Source organism: Tursiops truncatus, chromosome 8 (genome assembly GCF_011762595.2).
Source record: "Tursiops truncatus isolate mTurTru1 chromosome 8, mTurTru1.mat.Y, whole genome shotgun sequence".
NCBI classification, from domain to species: domain Eukaryota; kingdom Metazoa; phylum Chordata; class Mammalia; order Artiodactyla; family Delphinidae; genus Tursiops; species Tursiops truncatus.
The window spans coordinates 97,270,397-97,292,694 of NC_047041.1; the positions used below are offsets into that span (position 1 = coordinate 97,270,397).

Genomic DNA, 22,298 nt, shown 5'->3' on the forward strand with positions numbered 1-22,298 from the left:
TAGATGGGATAATAGTGTTACCAGACTCATAGAATTGTTGTGAGGATTAAATGAGCTAATACATTAAAAGAGTAAATAAGTGCTTAAAGAGTTTCTGTCACATAGTAAACACTGAACATATGTTATGTTATTACTACTACCACTCCTCTTCCTTACTGTCTTTTCTTTCCCCTCCTCTTCTCCCCCCCTTCCTTCTCCCCACTTGAGTTAAAGTGCTGTATACTGCATGAATTTTTTTTTTTTTTTTTTTGCAGTATGCGGGCCTTTCACCGTTGTGGCCTCTCCCGTTGCGGAGCACAGGCTCCGGACGCGCAGGCTCAGCGGCCATGGCTCACGGGCCCAGCCGCTCCGCGGCATGTGGGATCTTCCCGGACCGAGGCACGAACCCATGTCCCCTGCATCGGCAGGCGGACTCTCAACCACTGCGCCACTAGGGAAGCCCCCAAGTTACTTTTTAATGAAGGCACCGAAGAGGTATTCTGAGATGTTGTAATAAAACCCACCATGCCTGAGATGACATGCTCCAGGCCAGAACTGGGTAAATTTGTGCTTTTAGAATAGCAAGGGCACTTCTGTTTTTCGCCAAGGTGGAATACAATAAGTCCCTTATATACGAAATTTCAAGTTTTGAACTTTAAGAGATGCGAACATGCGTCGCTCATCCAACCTATGGATCAAGGAGTTATATTGACTTTTGTTTTTTAATATTTATTTATTTGGCTGCGCTGGGTCTTAGTTGCAGCGCGTGGGATCTTCATTGTGGCATGTGGGATCTAGTTCCCTGACCAGGGATCGAAACTGGGCCCCCTGCATTAGGATGCAGAGTCTTAACCACTGGACCACCTGGGAAGTCTCAATTATAGTGACTTTTAAGAAATATTATTTATTTTACACTTTTCACCTGGCAGTAAAGGCGAGTGATGAATCAGGAACAATCTTGTGACAATTTTGGAAGGATGATAACATCTACAAAGCCATAAAAAACATTGATTTGCTTGTCGTGAGGTTACAGCCGTCACCATGAATGGGGTTGGGAAGAACCTTTACCTGCAGTTTTTGTGCACGACTTTTGTGGATTTGAGAAGGTGGATGAGGAGTCCAAAGAAGTCTCCAGCCACTTAGTGACCCTCAGCGAGAAGCTGGAGCTAGATCTGCAATAAGATGACTTCACTGAACTCCGTGCTGTGCCACATAAGGAGCTTACTGATGAAGACCTGACGGAACTGGTGGCCCAGAGAAAGGACGAAGAGACACAAGAGGAAGAAGAAGTAACTGGAGAACTGAAGAGATTCACGACGTAGGAAACGGCAAGGGGATTTTCTTTATTTGAGGGGGTACTGCTAGTTTTTGAGGCATGGGTCCCGAACGTAGAACGGTACACGAAAGTTGCAGCAGCCGTTCAGAATGCAATCCAGTGCTACCGTGTCATCTATGATAAGAAAAAAAAGGGCTACTACCCAGACATCACTGGATTGTTTATTCAAGAGAGTAGATAGAATTGAATCCAGAGGCTCTTAAGACTGTAAAAAGTATAGCATTCCTGAAGGCCAATCTTATCTTTTATCTAGAGGCAACTCACAAGGAGTATAAGATGCAACATAAAGATGAATGTCAAATCTGTGGGGTGGGACTTCCCTGGTGGCCCAGTGGTTGAGAGTCCACCTGCCGATGCAGGGCACACGGGTTCGTGCCCCGATCTGGGAAGATCCCACATGCCGCGGAGCGGCTGGGCCCGTGAGCCATGGCCACTGAGCCTGCACGTCCGGAGCCTGTGCTCCGCAACGGAAGAGGCCACAACAGTGAGAGGCCCGTTTACCAAAAAAAAAAAAAAAAAAAAAAAAATCTGTGGGGTGAAGTCAGAACAGCCATCGTTAAAACATCTACAAATAATAAATGTTGGAGAGGGTGTGGAGAAAAAAGGGAACCATCCTACACTGTTGGTAAACTGGTGCAGCCACTATGGAAAACAGTATGGAGGTTCCCCAAAAAACTAAAAATAGAGTTGTCATATGATCCAGCAATCCCACTCCTGGGCACATACCCAGAAAAAATTGTAATTTGAAAAGATACATGCACCCCTATGTTCATAGCAGCACTATTTAAAATAGCCAAAATATGGAAACAACCTAAATGTCCATTGACAGATGAATGGATAAAGAAGATGTGACATATAGTTATAAATACATATATATGTATATATTATACAAAGGAATATTACTCAGTCATAAAAAAGAATGAAATAATACCATTTGCAGCAACACGGATGGACGTAGAAATTCTCATACTAAGTGAAGTAAGTCAGAAAGAGAAAAATGCCATATGATATCGCCCACGTGTGCAATCTGAAATACGACACAAATGAACGTATCTACGAAACAGAAACAGACTCACAGACACAGAGAACAGATTTGTCGTTGCCAAGGCGGGAGGGGGGTAGTGGAGGGATAGAATGCAAGTTTGGAATTAGCAGATGCAAACCATTATATATAGGATGGATAAACAACAAGGTCTTACTGTGTAGCACAGGGAACTGTATTCAATATCCTGTGATAAACCATAATGGAAAAGAATATGAAAAGGAATATATATATATTTATAAAACATATATATATGTATATATGACTGGATCGTTTTGCTGTACAATAGAAATTAACACAACATTGTAAATCAACTATACTTCAACAAAATTAAAATATCTGTGGGGTGTAATATTACCCTATTTCCTGAAAAGTATAGGGTTTGGAACCACCCTCCAAGGATGCACACACCAACCAACAACCAATCCTGGTGTCTCATAAATAAGGTAGAATGAAAACAACTGAGACTGTGATTCTCCAGGGCATTGGACACACTCACTGTGAGCTGGCAGAACTGGACAACAGGCAGTGTCCTTGGGAGTGAAATTCAGAACTTTGGACCTAGTTATTCCCAGAAGAAGAAATTAATCCAAAGAAAACAATTCAAAAGAAGAAAAAAGCTCCCAGCAGAATCCGATAAAGCTACACAAAGATAAGCAAGGACTGAACAAAATCCCAGTGTTCAACAATAGGGAAGGGAAATATAAACTATGGTGCGACTCCATGATATTAGCATAATTCCTATACATATGGACACACGGGAAAGGGTTGAAATAAAATGAGAAAACGTAGGGCCTAAAACAGTTCACATACCACATACATAAGCATACATTTATAAGAGGACACAGACAAATAAAAAGATAGATTGTGGTAGTAGCAATAGAGGCGAAAGCTTTCAAGTAAGTTTGTTTATTATACGATTTAAATAAACAATAGGTCTGGTCTGTATTCTTGTCCTTACTCAGCTACTCATTTCCTCTCTGACTTTACGTACAGCAACCTTCATGGAGACAAAAAACTGCCTACTTTAAAATATAACCAGGAGGATTCAGCAGGGTGCTGTACAGGGTGTTTTCACGCATTAAGTGCTCCATTCAGAACCCCCAGTGCCAGAAAATGCCCAGGTCTTTCCTCATTCCTGTATTAGTTCAGATCCAAAAACTGCAAGAATTTTTCGTAGTACCTAACGAGTTGCCTTTTACAGAACAGGTGCCAGATACACGTTTCTTACGTTGAAGTTATTCCTTTTCCTTAGGTGTATTTGTCATCGTATTCTGAACAGAACAAAATACGAGCATTTTGATTTGTCTCATGTTAAGTGGAGAGGATGTCATAAAACAATGATTATCTTTTTTTTTTTTTTTTGGCATGAGTTCTCACCTGGAAAGCTGTCTTCACACCAAGCTTTGCAGGAACAAATGAAGGGGAGCGACCTTTAGATCATGAAATTTCCCTCTGGTGTAGACAGTTAAGCAGGTCTTGCAGAGCGCTTTTAGGTACGTTTTCTTCACCAATTGCCGAGCCGAGGCTTGTCATGTGGACCTTGCACTAGGCAAAAAGTTGGGTGTTAGCTCTCGTGAAATCTCTCCCTTGCTCTCTGGGTCTCATGTTGAGGGAGCTGGTTCTGCAAGGTTGGGAGGCTGCCAGTGCGCCATCTGAGCTTCTCTTTCTGAAACGCCGGGCTGCTCTTTGGCCCGCAGTCCCTGTCATTACTCTGATAACCAAGCTATGTGAAGCCAATGAGCCAGAGACTGGAAGGGTCACGCTGTACAGGCAATGCCTTTCTCCTCCCCTTCCCATTCTCAAGTACCTGCAATAAGAGAAAGATATTAGGAAAGATATGGTTCGTGTCTGGTTTGCAGAATCTGACTTTTCTTCCTTCACGTATGCAGTACAGAAAATTGCACAGGGTGACTAAAGCTCCTAGGACCCTCGCTTTTTTAGGATAATCTGTGTCCTCTCCCCTGCCCGTTCTGAGGCTCCCGTTAAACATCCCCACAATGATTCAACTCGGGCACTTCTTAGTCTCACCTTTTTTTTTTTTTTTTTTGCGGTACGCGGGACTCTCACTGTTGTGGCCTCTCCCATTGCGGAGCACAGGCTCCAGACGCGCAGGCTCAGTGGCCATGGCTCACGGGCCCAGCCGCTCCGCGGCATGTGGGATCTTCCCGGACCGGGGCACGAACCCGTGTCCCCTGCATCGGCAGGCGGACTCTCAACCACTGCGCCACCAGGGAAGCCCTTAGTCTCACTTTTATAGAGAAGGAAACTGAGGCTCAGTGTGGCTGAAATGGATAGAATTTAAACCCAGAGCCTTTCACTCCAAAGTGCCCAGTACCCCACATGAACACTTGTTCTACCATTCTCAGAAGAGAAAGGAGGGTTCATAGAAAAGAGAGCCCACTCTGTGAAATGACCAGGGAGGGAAGGTTGACACTATCTGGGTTCTCGACCTCATCACTCTTGTCCTTGTTCAGCAGGTTAGTGGAGGGAAGGAGTCACTCTAATCAGAGGAGCAGGGACAGGGTTGCCTAGTGTCCAGAAAGTTGAAAAACCTTGTGTGCTCCTTCAGTCCATAAACCAGCACAGCACAAGTTTACACATGTTCACTTCTGTCCTCCTAGAATGTTAATTTTCCATCTTGTCTCCTGGAGTTGAAGTTGTTATAATTATTCATTACTCTTTCTCCAAGGCTAAAGGCCATTGAAACTGTTCTGTCTCAGAATGGCCATCATCAAAAAGTCTACAAATGATAAATGTTGGAGAGGGTGTGCAGAAAAAGGAACCTTCCTACAATGTTCGTGGGAATGTAAACTGGTACAGCCACTATGGAGAACAGTATGGAGGGTCCTTAAAAAAAACAAAAATAGAGTTACCATATGATCCTACAATCTCACTCCCCAGTATATATCTGGAAAAGACAAAAACTGTAATTTGAAAAGATACATGCACCCCAATGTTCATAGCAGCACTATTTACAGTAGGCAAGACATGGAAGCAACCTAAGTGTCCATCGACAGATGAATGGATGAAGAAGATGTGGTATGTATATACAAACATATACATATATGTATGTATATATAAAATAATATTCATAAAAAAGAATGAAATAATGCCATTTACAGCAACATGGATGGATCTAGAGATTATCATACTAAGTGAAGTAAGCCAGACAGAGAAAGACAAATATCAAATGATATTGCTTATATGTAGAATCTGAAAAAAACAAAGATACAAATGAACTTATTTACAAAACAAAACAAAACAAAAATAGACCCACAGACACAGAAAACAAACTTATGGTTAACGAAGGGGAAAGTGGGTGGGGTGGGGGAGGGGTCAGCCTAGTGGACACCTTGGCCCCAGTAGAGTCCATATCCCACAAAGACTATCTACAACGCAAGAGTAGGGTCCTTCTCTCTCCCACCTGAACCCAGACCCCTGGTCCTGTCAGCCCTTGCACTCACTCACTCAGTCAGAAGATTCAAGAGTCTCTATTACCCTTTAACCTTAAACTACTCTCTTAACCTCTCTGGAATGTTTTCCCAGCTGGAAAAAAATAGTGTTGTCATGTCAGGTAACCAAGGGTTTTCTCTGCTCTTCTGTTACCAACCCTCTCCAGTGGGTCCCCAAGAAGGATTCTCCTGCGTGGCATCGTTCCCACCAATAAAATGAGAACTAGTTCAGCTTAGAAGCAGAGGAAAGCTTTATTCTTCCATCAGGGAATGGAGAGGTGCAAGTTCTGGCTCTAGAGCACACGCTGTCCCTGACAGGTGGTGGGCAGGGCTGCCTTATAGGGTTCTCTCCTTGGCAGGGCGGGTGCGGAGTTCTCTAGGGTCTGGGGCAGGCGTATTGCTCAGGGCTCCAGATGGCGGTGTCGGGTGCAGGGTCTGTGCACACGGCCCTCTGCTGCTGCCACCATCTTGAATCTTGGCGTTGTGGGCAGTGCTTCTGCACAAGGCCCTCAGAGCTGAAGCGTCCGTGCAGCCATTTACACCAGCAACTCTGGTCTGAAGCACCGGGTGTGAGGCCTCTGCACGAGGCACCCTGTGAGCAAAGGAAACCAGATGAAGCACAAAAGAAAAGAGAAAGGTTAGCCTTTATTTTATTACCCAGATTCTGTTTGTATTCCCCGGGAACTGGTTTTGATTTTTTTTTAACTTTTATTTTATATTGGAGCATAGTTGATTAACAATGCTCTGTTAGTTTCAGGTGTGCAGCAAAGAATTTTCACTTATACACATACCCGTATCTACTCTTTTTCAAATTCCTTTCCCATATAGGTTATTACAGAATATTGAGTAGCGTTCCCTGTGCTATACAGTAGGTCCTTGTTGGTTATCTATTTTAAATATAGCAGAAGGGTGGGAGGGGGCAGGGATCGATTGGGAGTTTAGGATGGACATGTACACACTCCCCGGGAATTGTTAATGGGATTTGCCGGTGACACTTCCTTGACTTTGTGGTTATTACCTTTGCTGTGTTACACAGGACAGCAGACATAAATCTTCTCACACACTTTGGGGTCAGGTACAAGGGAAAAGGTTCAGGAGCACTGGCGTCAGTTTTCGTGGAAGTGTTTCTCTGGGTGCTGGGTTAGGGCTGCCAATGACGACAGAAGCAGCACAGCAGAGGGGCTCAGATGAGTAAGATGGGGCCGAACTAACAGGGTTGAGATCCTGACTGCACCTCTTACCTACTGTGACCTTGGACTGATTAGTTGATCTTTCCATGTCTCTGTGTCTGTATCTACAATAAGGAGTAAATAATAGTACTCTTATCTAATAGGGAAATTCAGGCAAGTGGGTTTCCCTGTCTCTACTGATCCCTAATGAGTTCCAGGAAATATATGATCTTGTAGTTTATCCAGCCTTTTCTCATCATTAGTGTGGGAACAAAGCTTTCTCCGCTTTCTAAATCCTAGGTAGAAGCAGAAATAAGATCCTATCTTTTCTTAATTTAGATATGCATAGTTATAATTGCTTAGACAATAATAACTTAAGTTCCTGGTACATGGTAAGCATATAGAAATGTTATATTAACTAAATGAAAAATTATCTAATACAATGCAATATGCATCTGCTAATGTGCATAAAAATGTTTAGTGGTTGGGGCTTCCCTGGTGGCGCAGTGGTTGAGAGTCCACCTGCCGATGCAGGGGACGCGGGTTCGTGCCCCGGTCCGGGAAGATCCCACATGCCGCAGAGCGGCTGGGCCCGTGAGCCATGGCCGCTGAGCCTGTGCGTCCGGAGGCTGTGCTCCGCAACGGGAGAGGCCACAACAGTGAGAGGCCCACTTACCGCAAAAAAAAAAAAAAAATTTAGTGGCAATAATTCTTTCCTTAGGGCCCTAGGTCCAGTCATACTCAGGAGGCCAGTGAAGTTCATGAATGTCTGATAATTTAGCTAATTCTGGTTCTAATATTCAAAATTCTGAATAACATAAGGCTAGATCCCCAGTGACATGTGAGATTGTATCAATTTATCTAACAGATGTATAATTGCAGTCCCAGGAGAAAAAAGAGAGGAACTAAACATTTTTTAATGGCCCCCAAATTGCAAATTTGGTTTAAAATATCTACCTACACAACCAAGGATCTCAATAAACCCTAAGCATGATAAACACAGAGTAAAACAAGCCTAGAAACATAATAATTAAATTTCTGAAAGGCAAAGATAAAAGGAAAGTCATAAAAGCAGTCAGAGTCAGTAACATGGCATAATAGGAAACCCCACACTCCCCAAAGCCTAGGCACGCCAATTTTAAAATAAGACACAGCTCAACTCCCCTTGTGAGAAATCCAGAGACCACCTGAGAGGCTCCTGCACACCAGGTGGGCATGAAACCAGGAGTACTGAAGCCACTAGGGAAATATGCGGTACCTTCTTACCGTAATCCCCCAAGCCCTGCAGCACAGCACTTCATGCTGGGAGGAAGACCCCAACTCCCAGCTTGTCCCAGGGAAGATGAGAGGACTGGACCGGACATGCAATGGTCTGACTTTTCAGGAGCAGCCTGAGGGACTTATTTTTCCATCTTGCCTGAGTCTGAGTATTGAGTGGAAAGAGCCCCATGTTGGGAACCACTGAGAACAAAGGTGCTGGTTTGAACTAGTGCACGCTCATTGGTAATAGCCCCTCCCCCCCAGCTTAATGCAGAGTGAGCAAAGGCGAAACCCCCCAATTCCAGCTTTTCCCAAAAGCAAAAACAAAAAATTGTTCGCAAGGATGTAGAGAAATTTGGCCACTTGTGCACTGTTGGTAGCAATGTAAAATGGTGCAGACGCTGTGAAAAACAGTTCCTCCAAAAATTAAAACTAGAACTACCATGTGATCCGGCAATTCCACTTGTGGGTATATAGACAAAGGAGTTGAACTCAGGGTCTTGAATAGCTATCTGCACACCCATGTTCATTGAAACATTATTTACAGTAGCCAAGATGTGGAAGCCACCTAAGTGTCCACGGACAGACCAATGGATAAAGAAAATGTGGTACATACACAGAATGGAATATTATTCAGCCTTAAAAGAGACGGAAATGCTGCAATATACGACAACATGAATGAAACTTGAGGACTTTATGCTAAGTGAAATAAGCTAGTTACAGAAGGACAAATAGTGCATGATTCCACTTATATGAGGTATCTAAAGTAATGATACGCATACAAGCAAAAAGTGGAGTGGTAGCTACCAGGAGCTGGGGAGAGGGAAAGATGATGAGTTGCTTATCAATGAGTATAAAGTATCCATTTTGTAAGATGAAAAAGTTCTAGAGGTCTGCTGTGCTCATAGAGAACAATACTGTGCTGTACACAGTTAAGATCTCATATTTTTCAACCACAATAAAATACATAAAATTAAAAAGGGGGGGGACAAAGCAGGCAGAGACATAAAAGACACACTTCCTTCAGGGAATAATAAGAATTGCAGTTGACTTCTCGTCACTACAAAGTTCGAGTGCACTGGAACAGTATCGCAAAAAGTGCTTCAGGAAAAACAGTGATAAAATTCTACATCCCGGTGAAAATACCCTTCAAAATTTAAATAAAATAAAGCCCTTTTCAGGTAAAAAATAAGCAGCTAATATAATTTATTACTAGAATCTGTGCTGTTTTATGTTGTCAGTATTCAGAAAATTCCAGTGATGCGATGTTGATTGCAGATGTCATACAGAAGCGCTGTCTTAGACCAACAGAATTTCAGGTCATCTCCCGAAATAAGGAAGTGCTTCTTCCTTGATGTATCAGCTTGGAGAATTCTTATTTTTTTTCTACCACTGGTACATCCTCAGTGTCTTTCTTCTCTGATAATCATACCTATGGTTACACTAATTCATTAGAGATGTGAGAATTTTGTTGTTTCATGGCTTTATTGAGATGTGAGAATTTTTTAAAATTCCTGTGTCTTGGAGGAAAAAAATATATATACATAAATATATAGATGCATACCACTAGAGACTAGTGCCTAATGCACTATTCTACTCTCAAATTCCTTTTTGAGGAAGACAAAAAATTCATTATCTTAAAAATATATTTGCTGACAATGCAACATTTTTTCAGTTTCCTTTCTGAACTCTTCGAAGGGTGGATTGTACTACAAGAGAAAGCTGAGAGTAAAGTCATCTTCCTGAACATTTTCGAAGCTTTAATTTTCTGAAACCGCACAGCACACTAGTGCATAACATACAATGTTAGTTGGAGGGTTTTCAGTATGTAAAGTCCTTTATTAAATTGTATAAAATGTCCTACAGCTTGGTATGAGAATAATGGCTGATATTAATTGTAAAACTCCTCTTTACACACGAAAGAACATTACATTTGAAGTATCCCTTTCTACCTAGAGTAGTCTTGTCTTGATACAAGTAATTCATATTCATCCTGCAACTTGAAACAAGTTGATAACATGCCAATTTTTTTATCGTGTCAATTTAGAAAAAAAAGTCATATTCAATATTTACAGATTTAACCTAGTTCACAGAATGTACAAATGTTATGTGTGATAAAATCCCACAAATTCGATCCAATTTTATAGATTTTTCCTGATTTACCTCCAATTCAAAGTATCTCTGCCACATACGTTTTAACAGTTATTGTTAAATAACAATTTTCTTTTTGCATGTGTGTTGTTTCTGGAAAACAAGATGTTAAATTGTCGTGCTATTGTGATATGACAAGCTATAGTACTTAAGTTGTCTTACTCTGCATTCCATGTACACGTTCTAAGTAGAGATAGATATGATGGTGCTGGAAAGAAGAATATTGGCACCAGTAGAGCAATGGGTTGCATTTATTCCTTATTGATTAGGGATAGTTTCCTTACTAGCCATATGTATTAAAAGAAAATTGTGAACCAGTAAAATAAACCAGACAGAAACAGAAATCCTGCATGATATCACTTATACGTGGGATCTTCAAAAACAAAAAGTTGAACTCACAGAATAGAATGGTGGTTGCCACGGTTGGAATGTGGAGGAAGTAGGAAGGTCTGCTGGACCCAAAGGGAAATTCATGAGTGATTTGGGAGAAGGGACTCTGGTGGTTCTGTTGACCACTCACGCTGCTTCCCCAGAGCCCAAACAACACACACTGCTTTACTGCTGATTACAGTTTATTCTTTCTTTCTGTCCCCCCCACCCCCCCGCCAGCATCTCTTGCCATGTGACCAGCCCACCCAGCACTGTCTTGGGCTCGTGGCTGCTTCACAGAGGCACACAGTTCCACTGGTTCCAATCACAGGGCATGGGGACGTGTTGCAGATTGTGACTAATTTTCTGTACGATTTTGTTGGCTCTGTCTGTATGGTTATATACGGGGAAGCCGAGTTTGTCCAGAGCATGACTGTGGACAAACAACATATGGGAGACGAGACCCTGGCCCCGGTACTCAGGCAGGGTGGCCCCCATCCGCACCTCTCCTGTCTGGTCCATCAGGGACCAGGACACAGGGGTCCCCTCAGGCCCCAGCAGGCAGAAGGTGGGGAAGGTCCGGATACAGCGCTCGATGAACCGCTGGCTCCTCTCATTGCCACCGAAATGCCAGAATTTATTCACCAAGGCAGCGTGGGTAGGATCCAGGGATGAGAGTTTAAACATCTCTTGGTTACTATTGAGAAGAAGGAAAAAGAACAGTCCATAAATCACACATACTGTGGAGTATCATATTTGTTTGCCCCCAAATTGTCTTCAGACAATGCAAATGAGAGCACAGGTAAAGGTACAGATTCTGCAACCAGACCGCCGGGATTCATAACCTGGCTGGTTGTGTGATCTCGAGCAGGCAATGTAACGTCTCTCTGCCTCCATTTCTTCTTTATAAAGCAGGGATATCCAAAAATACTGATATAAGAGCAATTACATCATGAGTACCTAGGACTTGTGCCCATAAACAATAAGAAGTACATAAAAATTAAGTATCGGTCCTTTCAGCAATGCAGTGACTCTCCCCTTAATATGAGGGAATTGATATCACCCCCATTTTACAGATAAGAAAAATAGTAAACAGAAAATAGGCAAGTGCCCCAAAGCGCATGCTAGCAAGCTGTATATAAAGCCAGAGCTTAGAATCATGGAATCTTAGAATGTTGGCATCAGAGGGTCCTTGGCCACTGTGGGAACTGAATGAAGTCCAGAGAGGGGGAGTGATGTGGCATGCAGGCGGCCCCCGAAGTACAGAACACTGAATCTGAAGGCATCTGCAGGCTGTAAAGAGGCTTCGGTGGCGGGGGTGGGGGGGGTCCTAGAAAGAGCCCACCATGTGGAACTAGGAGATCTAGACTCAAGCCCATTATGCCCTTAACCATCCATGGGACCTGAACAAGCTGTTTCATTATCTGAGCCTATTTTCTGTCAGGAAACTAGGGATAATATCTCCTACCTTGTCTATCTCATGGGGTGGACGGGAGAATCAAATGAGATTATAGATGTGCAGGTGCTTTTCAGGTGTCACGTGTGATACAATGTGAATAAAGCTTTTCCAGGTACATTAACACACAGAGGGTCATAGGATTGGGCATCTCCAGCTCAAATCTCCACCACCAGTGTTCCGTTTTATTCAGTGTTAGACTGGACATCAATGGGGGAAAATATATAATTTGTTTAACTTCTCTTTACTGGAAAATTTTTTTTTTTTAATAAATTAATTTATTTTTGCTGTGTTGGGTCTTCGTTTCTGTGCGAGGGCTTTCTCTAGTTGTGGCAAGTGGGACCACTCTTCATCGCGGTGCGCGGGCCTCTCACTATTGCGGCCTCTCTTGTTGCGGAGCACAGGCTCCAGACTCACAGGCTCAGTAGTTGTGGCTCACGGGCCTAGTTGCTCCGCGGCATATGGGATCCTCCCAGACCAGGGCTCGAACCCGTGTCCCCTGCATTGGCAGGCAGACACTCAACTGTTGCGCCACCAGGGAAGCCCTCCTGGAAAACTTTTGCTCTGTGAAGTGAACTCATTAAATGCGTATTTTTCAAGCATCTGCTGTGTGTTCAGTCTGGTACTGAGGATCTATCAGTGAACAACATAAAGAAGGTCGCTGTACTTGTGGAGTTTGAAACGTTGTAGGGGAGAGGGTCAAAGAACGAACAGGTCAGTACACACACAAACAGGCTGATTTCAGATAATGATAAATGCAATAAAGAATAAAAATTGGGTTTTGCAGTTGAAGACTTATGGGAGGCGGTGGTTTTAGACAGGGTTCTCTGAGAAGACCTCTCTGAGGAAATGACGTTTGAGAGTATGAATGACAGAAAGAGGCAAATATATGAAGATCACAGGGAAGGACACTGTAGGCAGACAAAGTGCAAATGCATGTGTGAATGTATGAGATCGAGCCGCAGAAAGATGGCCAGAGCTGCTGGTGGGAATCAGCTAGAGGGACAGAATGAAGTCCAAAAGGTGATGGGTTCCAGGTCTTACGGGACCTTGAAAATCCATAAAGGAGTTTGGTTTTATTAAAAGTATGCTGAGGGCTTCCCTGGTGGTGCAGTGGTTGAGAGTCCGCCTGCCGATGCAGGGGACACGGGTTCATGCCCCGGTCCGGGAATGTCCCGCGTGCCACGGAGCGGCTGGACCCGTGAGCCCTGGCCGCTGAGCCTGCGCGTCCGGAGCCTGTGCTCCATAATGGGAGAGGCCACAGCAGTGAGAAGCCCGCATACCACAAAAAAAAAAAAAAAAAAAAAAGTATGCTGAGAAACCTCAATGGCTTCTTGGCAGGTGAATGGACATAATCCACATTCCCTACTAAAAGCGATCACCCTGGAAATGGACTGTAGGGAGACAAGAGGGGACATAAGGGGAGAAGTTGGAAGGCTACTTCAATAGTGAAAGATGTGAATAGTGCAGAGCGTCTTTTTTCAAACTCACATGGCTTTGGGTGTGCCGTATCCAGCAGGTAAGTTCTTTGTCTCCGGCAGGGAAGGAAGAAGTTTCCTCGCTGTCTCAGACATCACATAGAGAATGCATTGTGTTTGCTTGACCTGAACGGATTTAGTGGTTGCAAGATTCCGTATCACCTCATCCAGACTGGACTGTGAACCTAGAGAGGGATAAAGTTAGGAGAGAAGCAATTGTCCATTTAGATGCTTCACGAAGCTTCCCAACAGAAGCTATGCAGGACTTAACGTCAGACGATGTTGCCTCTGCTGTTGCAAGTGACCATGTGACCATGGCCATGTAGCTACCTAAGCATGTTTTCTCTTCTGCAATACAGAGATAATACTAGAAATCCTGACTACAGTACTGTGAAATCAAGGAGAATTGGTATTTAGAAAACAGTAGGCAACCTTGCATGTTCACATACTACATGCCCAGGTATTGGTCTGATACCACATTTAACCCTTACATTAACCTTATGTTTTAGGTACTTTAATTATCTTCATTTTTTATATGTGAGGGAACTGAATAATAGTTAAGTTACATCACTTGCACAAGATCACAAAGCAAGTCACAGGCAGAGCAAGGATATCACCCAAGGGAGTCTGACTCCAACAATGACAGGTGTTCTTGTGACTGGGGTAGTGCTCTGTGGCACAAGGACTTATCATTCTAATTCTAGGAATGGAAGGCCAGAGGGAGAGCTCTGCTCTCACATCCAATCACCCTAAGGGATCCTGAATATGACTGAAAAATATATCATGAATCCTCCGGTAACGAGAACTTGCATCACTCACACGTTCTTAAAGGAACCTTAGAGTTTGTAATGCTTGAATTCAACTCCACTGAAGAGGTGGTGGCAGCTGATACAGAGAATGAACATCAAGCTGAGTGTCTGGAGTTTGGTAAAAGGAAATAAAGGTTGTAGGGGGATGTACTCAGGATAAAAAGTGACCCTACGGGTACATAGATATGAGCAGTCCTAGCAGCCAGCACATATCCCAGATCCCTTACATACTTTGGATCTGCAAATGTTGTTTCCAGTTGATGACGTCTGATGTGCTAAGGGATTCTTGACAGTTCTTGAGGTCCTTAGAATAGATTTGGTAGCTGTTGGTGTAGTGATCAAAGTCATCTGCCATATCCTGTTTGGTTGGGTAATACAAATAAATCAAACTGACTCTATCCAGTGACTGGATTACTTGTGCTTGGTATTTATTATACAGTGATGTTTTACAAACCTAAATATTGATATTCTTCTTGATGTACTATCATCATTCCTGAATCATTTACATCATAAGACTAAGTAAAGGATTTAATGAATTATTCCACTTATGAGTAAGAAAAACTTGATGAACTAGGTATTTATATGTTACATTACAATTTCAAATCAGCCAACCACGTACCAGTTTACAAAGCATTCTTCAGTAATTCTGTAATCCTCAGGAGAGGGAAGGAATTTTTGTCAAAGACAAGTTTCCATTGCAAGAGTAAATGTTACTCTGTTTCAAAGAGTCTCAGAACAAATGGATTATGAAAACAATATTGAAATTGACACAGGTAACTTTGTATTAGAATTCTCACATGGGATAAAGCTATACAGAGTGAAGACACGTGATGTCTTTAAAATGTAACCCACAATGCACTATTGTTTACAAAATAATTCATATTCCCAACAAAACGGAAATGCGACACTTGCTCAATAAGATCTGCTCAAAATTAACAAATAAAGGGCGAGATTTATTTTGAAGGCAAAGGAAGGAGAGAACAACTACCCAACAAGGGTAGAATAGCTGGAAGGTGTTGCACAGAAATGCCCTCAGCATTAATACCACCAACAATCTCTGTTTTAAAGTTGCATAAAAAAGCGAATATTATTCCATTTTTAGATTTCAATAATTAAATTATCTTTATTTTTGTATTCTGTTTAATTTGCTTTTTTAAAGTCACTATACATTTAAATTTTACTTGTAAATAATTTATATCAAAATACTATGAGATGAATTTTTATTTTATATTTGCAATATGCTTCCAACATATTTATATTTGAAACAGATTAACCACTTAGTTTGAGTGATTTTTAAAAGTCTGGTACTGAAAATATATTCCCAGATACAAGCATTGTAATTTGTTCTTTATATTTCCTTAACGTTATTCATGTTTCACTTCACATATTTTGGGGTGTTATTTTCTCTACTTAGAATGCAATCTCTGCTCTTGTCAACCTGTCAAAAACCTATTATTCTTCAAAATTCAGTTTTGGTGAAATGTCTGTTATGAAGGCTCTCTGATCCTCTCCCTGCATCCCCTGACATCTACAGTTTTAATCGTCTCTTGCTCAGTGCTACTTCTGTATCTCGTATGTTTTTGTACATTTTCAAAGCATGTTGTAATTTATTTGCTTGTCTATGTTTCCCTCCAGGCTGTGAAGTTCTTGAGGACAGGGACTTGTTCACTATTACTGCAATTCATTTTGGTATCCCCAGGGTCTACCACATTGCAAGGTACATGGTAGGTTCATAGTGAATACAAACATAGATGCAAATTCATTCCACACCTAGCACCTTACCTGCTCCTGAGGGCGGATAACCACTGTATTAAAATCAGGCCACCTGTCCACCAGGGCCTTTAGCTTGAATGGGTTTCCCTGATTCATGTGGAAGACGGTCCCATAAACCTGCAGTATCCGGACAAAGTGAGAGGGTCAGCTTATTAGGAAGGGTTGGCAAAGTGTCTTGCGTTTGATCAGTCCAGTTTGTTTCTATGAAATGAGGGTAAGTACCTAATAGGGCATTCAGTTCAATCTTCAGGTTCTACTAGGTTCTAGATTTTGGGGTCAAACAATGAGAATATTATATGAATATTTTTTAAGATCCAGATAAATAAAATGAATAAATTAAAAATCATCTACTATCACATTGCAGAATTTAGTGTTCTCTTTCCATTTTATTCCGTTTATTTACACATTGTTTTTAAACATGAAATTACCTAATACATATTAATTTAACATCTATTCCCCCCCCATACGTACACATACACACTATACTATGAGCATATTTCCATGTCAGTAAACACAAATCTACATAGTCATTTTTTTTTGCGGTACGCGGGCCTCTCACTGCTGTGGCCTCTCCCGTTGCGGAGCACAGGCTCCGGACGCGCAGGCTCAGCGGCCATGGCTCACGGGCCCAGCCGCTCCGCAGCATGTGGGACCTCCCCGGACCGGGGCACGAACCCACGTCCCCTGCATCGGCAGGCGGACTCCCAACCACTGCGCCACCAGGGAAGCCCCAAATGACTTTTGAGTTAGACTTTTGAGTTCATGTCGAGCACTTTGTGTAGTTCCTGACATTTGGCAAGTGTTCTAGAAGTGTTGGCTATAAATTTTATCATATTTTATTTAATCCTCCCAACAGCCCTGCAAGGTAATCATAACCCTCTTTAAGGTTGAGGAATGTCTACCGAGAGTATTTACTTTCCAGTTTTACTCATTTTACATGCAAGAGCACTGAGACTTAGAGATGTTTACTTTTTGCAGTGTTACCCAGAAAACAATGAATTTGTGGGGTCAGAGCAGTCTGACTCCTGACCTTGTTCCTCTCGACAGTTCCCTACCCTACCTCAGTCAGAAGGCTCAGTGTCTCTGGGCTGCACTCAGCACTCATAGCTGAGTCTACACATGATCCCTATACAAGGTGTCAGAGCACCAGAAAAAGGTAAAAAAAGGTGTAATATGATGCCATTCCTTCCAGGTTTCCCATCAGCAGGGTCAGTGTAATTAACTATACTGAAATATACATCATATTCATGCTGCCCTGAGAAGTCCAGAGCTGTGATTCATCAACAAAAGAAAATGAGATTTATTTTAGAGACAAGCCTTGTAAATTAACCGTTTATACCTAAGGTTTTTTGTTGTTGTTGTCTCTTGGTTTTTTTTGGGGGGGGGAGGTTGCTTATAAAGGTATTGATTTTTAATTTTTAATTCCAATTGTTCATTGCTAGCACATAGAAAAACAATTTTTGTATTATGTATATTCACCTTAAAGCCTTTGCTTAACTTGGTTATGTATCTAGGAGCTTTTTAGGGTGGCTTTTTGGTAGGTTCCTTAGGATTTTTTACATTACACAATCATACCATCTGTGAATAAACACTAATTTATTTCTTTCCAATACATATGTCTTTTATTTCTTTTTCCTGCCTTATTGTACTGGCTAGGATATCCAGTACCATGTTGAATAGAAGTGTGAGAATGAATATCTTTGCCTTGTTACCGATCTCAGGAGGAAAATTCACTCTTTCACTATTTAGTATGATGATAGATGTAGATTTTTCCAGTATGCTTTTTATCAGGTTGAAGAAATTCCTTCTATTCCTAGTTTGCTGAGAGTTTTATTTCTATGAGGAATATTACATTTTGTCAAATATTTTTTTCTGCATCTATTGAGAGAAGATCATATGGCTTTTCTTTTTCAGTCTGTTGATATGGTGAATTACATTGATTGATTTTTGAATGTTGAACCTGCCTTGCATTTCCAAGATAAACTCCCCTTGGTTATGATGTATTATCCTTTCGATATATTGATGGATTTGACTTGATAGTATTTTGTTGAGGGTAATCTCTGTTCACAAGGGATATTGTTCTGTAGTTTTCTTTTCTTGTAATACCCACTTCTGATTTTGGTATCAGGGTAATTCTGGGCTCATAAAATGATTTGAGAGGTGTTTTCTCCTCTGCTCTATTCTGCAAGAGTTTGTGTAGAAGGGGTATTATTTTTTCCTTACATGTGTAGTAGAAATTGCCACTGACACCATCTGGACATGGAGTTTTCTTTGTTGGAATGTTTTAAATTACAAAATCAATTTCTCCAATAGATATAGGACAATATAGTTTGCATTTTTCTTCTTCAGTGACCTTTGGTAATTTGTGCTTTTCACAGAACATACATTGTGAAATTTATGAGCTCAGCATTGAAAACAGTGTATCCTAATATCTTTATAATGTCTATTGTGTTTGTAGTAATGCTCCCTGTTCTATTCCTGATATTTATAATTTGTGTCTTCTATTTCTTGGTCAGTTTGGTTAGAACTTTACCAACATTATTGATTTTTTTCACTGAACCAGAGTCTAGATTTATTGATTTTCTTAATTGTTTTTCTCTTCTCAAATTTACTGATTTCAGCTCTTATCTTTCATAATTTTCTTAATTGTGTTTTCTTTGAGGTTAATTTACTTTTTTTTCTAGTTTTTAAGGTAGAAACTTAAAGCATTGATTTGAGACCATTATTCTTTTTTATTATAAGCGCTTAATGCTATCTATTTCCCAGTTATCACTGCTTTAGTTGCATCCCAAAACTTTTCAAAAGTTGTATTTTTATTTTCGTTCAACTAAAATATTTTCTAATTTTACTTGTGATTTTGAAGCATGATTTATTTAGAAGTATATAATTTCTAGAAATTCAGGTATTTCCCAGACACCTTTCAGGTTTTTTTAATTTTGAGTTTAACTCTATATTGTTCAAGGACATGCTTGGTATGATTTCAATTCTTCTAAACTTTTCAAAATTATGGTCTACTTTGGTAAATGTTCCATGTGCACTTGAAAATAATATGTACTCTGCTGTGGTTGTGGAAAGTATTCTATAAATGCCAGTTACTTCAGGCTGGTTCATTGTATTTCATATGTAATAAGTTCACATATATTTATAGGTTTTCTGTCTATTCTACAAATTGCTGAGAGAGGAATGCTGAAGTCTTTATACCTGTGTGTTTCCCTATGTCTTCTTTCAGTTCTATCAGTTTTTGTCTCAGGTACTTTGAGCCTTTGTTGTTGGGTGTATACATTTCAGCCTTTCTTATGTCTCCTTGATGAATTAATGCCTTTATCATAATGCAGTGACACTCTTTAACAATAGCCTAGTCCCTTTGCAACATATATTATTGCAAGAAAAAACACTTCTCTGTGGTATAAGATCACTTCTTAAACACAATTTCTGTCTCACCCCAGGTTAAACATAATAATCCTTTGGGGTTTGACAAAACAGAAATTGACCAGTTATTAATTACAAAGGAGAATCACAATGGTTAACTTTTCATCGGGCACTTGATTGTTTGGGAAGAATAAATTACACATTAACTTTGCCAGTTCTGGACAAACTTCCAGTGTTATACAACATAAGAGTTGAAAGGGCACAAGGGAAAGTTTTTGGGTCATCACACAGCAAAGAACATAGTGGATTCCAATCACAGCATTGCCACTCACTATTGCTGTGATCTTGGTCAGGTCATAACTGAGCCTCCGTTTCCTCTTTGGTTCTACAGACATGATGTACCTGCCTTGCAGAGAGATGATGTGAACTAAATGAGATGCAAGATGAGTGAGTGTCTGGCACAGAGTAGGTGCTCAGTGAATGCTTGTTCTCTTGCCCACCTTTTTCTGAGGCTGTTGCTAGTCCTTTTTCCCCTAAGAACATTCCACTCTCACCTTTAAGGACTCAGGGAGGCTCTTCCTCAAGGATTTCTCTAACATCTGCAGCAGTTGCGGGCCTTGTAAGTGGAACATCTTGGCAGGTACCTTAATCTAAAGAGAGGATCGAAAACCAAGGAGTGCTGCAAGACACACAAAGACACCTAAGCCCTGTTATCCTGGAAAACAGCAATTGCTAAAGAAACTTCTCCATCCCGTTTGTGTTTTTGAAATGTCTTCCTGCAAAGCACTGTCCTTTCTTCCGTTTGGCGTAGTAAGACTCACTGTGTCCCGTGTTACCTATGACAAGGCCAGCTACTAAGCCTTCAAATTCCCAATCTTCAACAAATGAACAGCTCATACAACTCAACATCAACCCCACCCCCAAACAACCCAATTAAAAAATGGGCAGAAGAACTGGGTTCTTTGTAGCCCTGTTTACTCTTCCTTCATAAATGGTTAGCTTGACCGTTTATCCCCACTGAACCATCAGAACAAAGTGTTCTGATGTCTTAACAAAAGTTATGGGCTTGAGCGCACATTAGTCAAGCTTCTCTCCTCCACACAGGGCTCTGCACTGTGACCTACGCTCAGCCAGAGCCACCACTGGCATTCAGAATGATCCCCCATGAACCTTGCTTACTCCTTTCCGTAAAAGAATAACCATTTCCTGCCTGACCTTTCAGGTGTTTGCAGATGTTATGGTCTAAGAATTCTCCTGTTGAAATAATACCCTCTCTCTGTTACAGCACTCCTTTTCCCCACTCTTGAAATAATCCTTTCAAATAAAGGCTCTCCTTACCAAAGTCTGGCCTTGATTTTTATTCAAGGGTATCTTAGTATGGCTTCATTACCATTGAAATAGACGTTTGTGACCAGCCTGGAAACCTAAGTATTGATTTATTCATCCATGCAGTCTTTCACTTATGCAATCGCTCAATAAATATTTATTGAGAACTCACTGTCATCTCAACAACTGTGGTGAGTGTCACCTCAGCTAGGCTGAACTACATTTCTCAGAATTCCCTTCTCTGCACATTTCCAGTTAGGGTGGGCCACAGAGAGATTCCTAAGGAGCACCTGGAGGGCAGAGTCGAAGCAGCAGGCATTTTGCAGCTAAACTCACGACCCAAGGTAGGGGCTGGGTTGGCAAGTGCCTCACTCTCCCCAGGTCTGCTTTCAGCTCGTCTGTCACCTGGGCCAGGTGTGGGTGTTTAGCTCCTTACCAAAGGAACCTGGCTTCTGCGGGACACCCATTCTACCAAGGTCAGGGTCAGTAGGACCGACAAAGTTTCTCTGGCCCCGTGAGCCTCAGCTTATAACTGTGGGTTTCAGCTTGTTCTTTTTCCCTCTCACGTTCCTTTCCCAGCTACCTTCCCTGTGTACTTCAGTCTTCAGCACCAGGTGGGAAGAAACAGCCTTACAGAAACTGCTGAACTAGTCCACACAATTGCATACGGTCGATTCCCTGTAACAAATCTACTTTTCGGCTTGGACCCTGACTGATACACTTAATTTTGATCAACTAACTCTCTGAGCAACTGTGAGCTTAGATTTCCTGTTGTTTAAGCACTCATAATCTAATAAGGAAAATAAAACACGTACACAACAAACATATGCCCCATAGAGAGAGCTAACTTATCCCATAAATATGCAATCACAATGCTATAGAATTCATGACATTTTGAAGCAGCCATTTTGATGTGCTTTAAAATATAAATTATTCTCATTTGTATTACCAAATGATATTGAAAACGAATTCAATCACCCTATCCCCAATCCTCACCTCTTCTTGAGCCTTAGCCCATCCCTAAACCTAAGAGTCTGATGTGTATAGTGTATATCACTATGTAATATAAAGCAGCATTTCTGCATTTTGATTCACTGTAGGAAATTAGGATGATCAGAAGAACTGGATCATAACATGCTGACTAAAAATGTAGACAGAAGACTGTGGCAAATCAAATGTTCTGCCTAAGGCCTACGAGATTCACAAAAGACAGAGAATACTTCTCAGTGGAAGCTTATAGCGTTCTTAAAGGAGATTGCACTAGAACTGGCCATTGAAGAGAGGATGGTGTTAGATGTCAGCTGTCATATCCCTGGGAATGACTGG

The 22,298-nt window shown here is 41.5% G+C and overlaps 1 protein-coding gene across 1 annotated transcript; it reads right to left on the reverse strand.

Moving 5' to 3' along the window:
* Window positions 1-11,014: 11,014 nt before the first annotated feature.
* LOC101326663 (glycine N-phenylacetyltransferase) lies at window positions 11,015-20,278 on the reverse strand. The gene is made up of 5 exons (XM_019947940.2): window positions 20,201-20,278; window positions 16,287-16,394; window positions 14,736-14,862; window positions 13,709-13,880; window positions 11,015-11,458 (listed from the first exon to the last, which is right to left on the reverse strand). The coding sequence occupies exons 1-5, from the start codon at window positions 20,276-20,278 to the stop codon at window positions 11,056-11,058; spliced, it is 888 nt and encodes a 295-aa protein (XP_019803499.1). The 3' UTR covers window positions 11,015-11,055.
* Between the last annotated feature and the right edge of the window lie 2,020 nt (window positions 20,279-22,298).

What these genes read in the sequence shown, in the direction of transcription:
- LOC101326663 (XM_019947940.2), bottom strand. Translation starts at nt 20,278, where the DNA reads ATGTTCCACTTACAAGGCCCGCAACTGCTGCAGATGTTAGAGAAATCC. An exon ending in TTATCCGCCCTCAGGAGCAG is followed by an intron (nt 14,863 to 16,286) that starts GTAAGGTGCTAG and finishes CCAACCAAACAG; the next exon opens with GATATGGCAGATGACTTTGA. An exon ending in TACGGCACACCCAAAGCCAT is followed by an intron (nt 11,459 to 13,708) that starts GTGAGTTTGAAA and finishes TCTTCTCAATAG; the next exon opens with TAACCAAGAGATGTTTAAAC.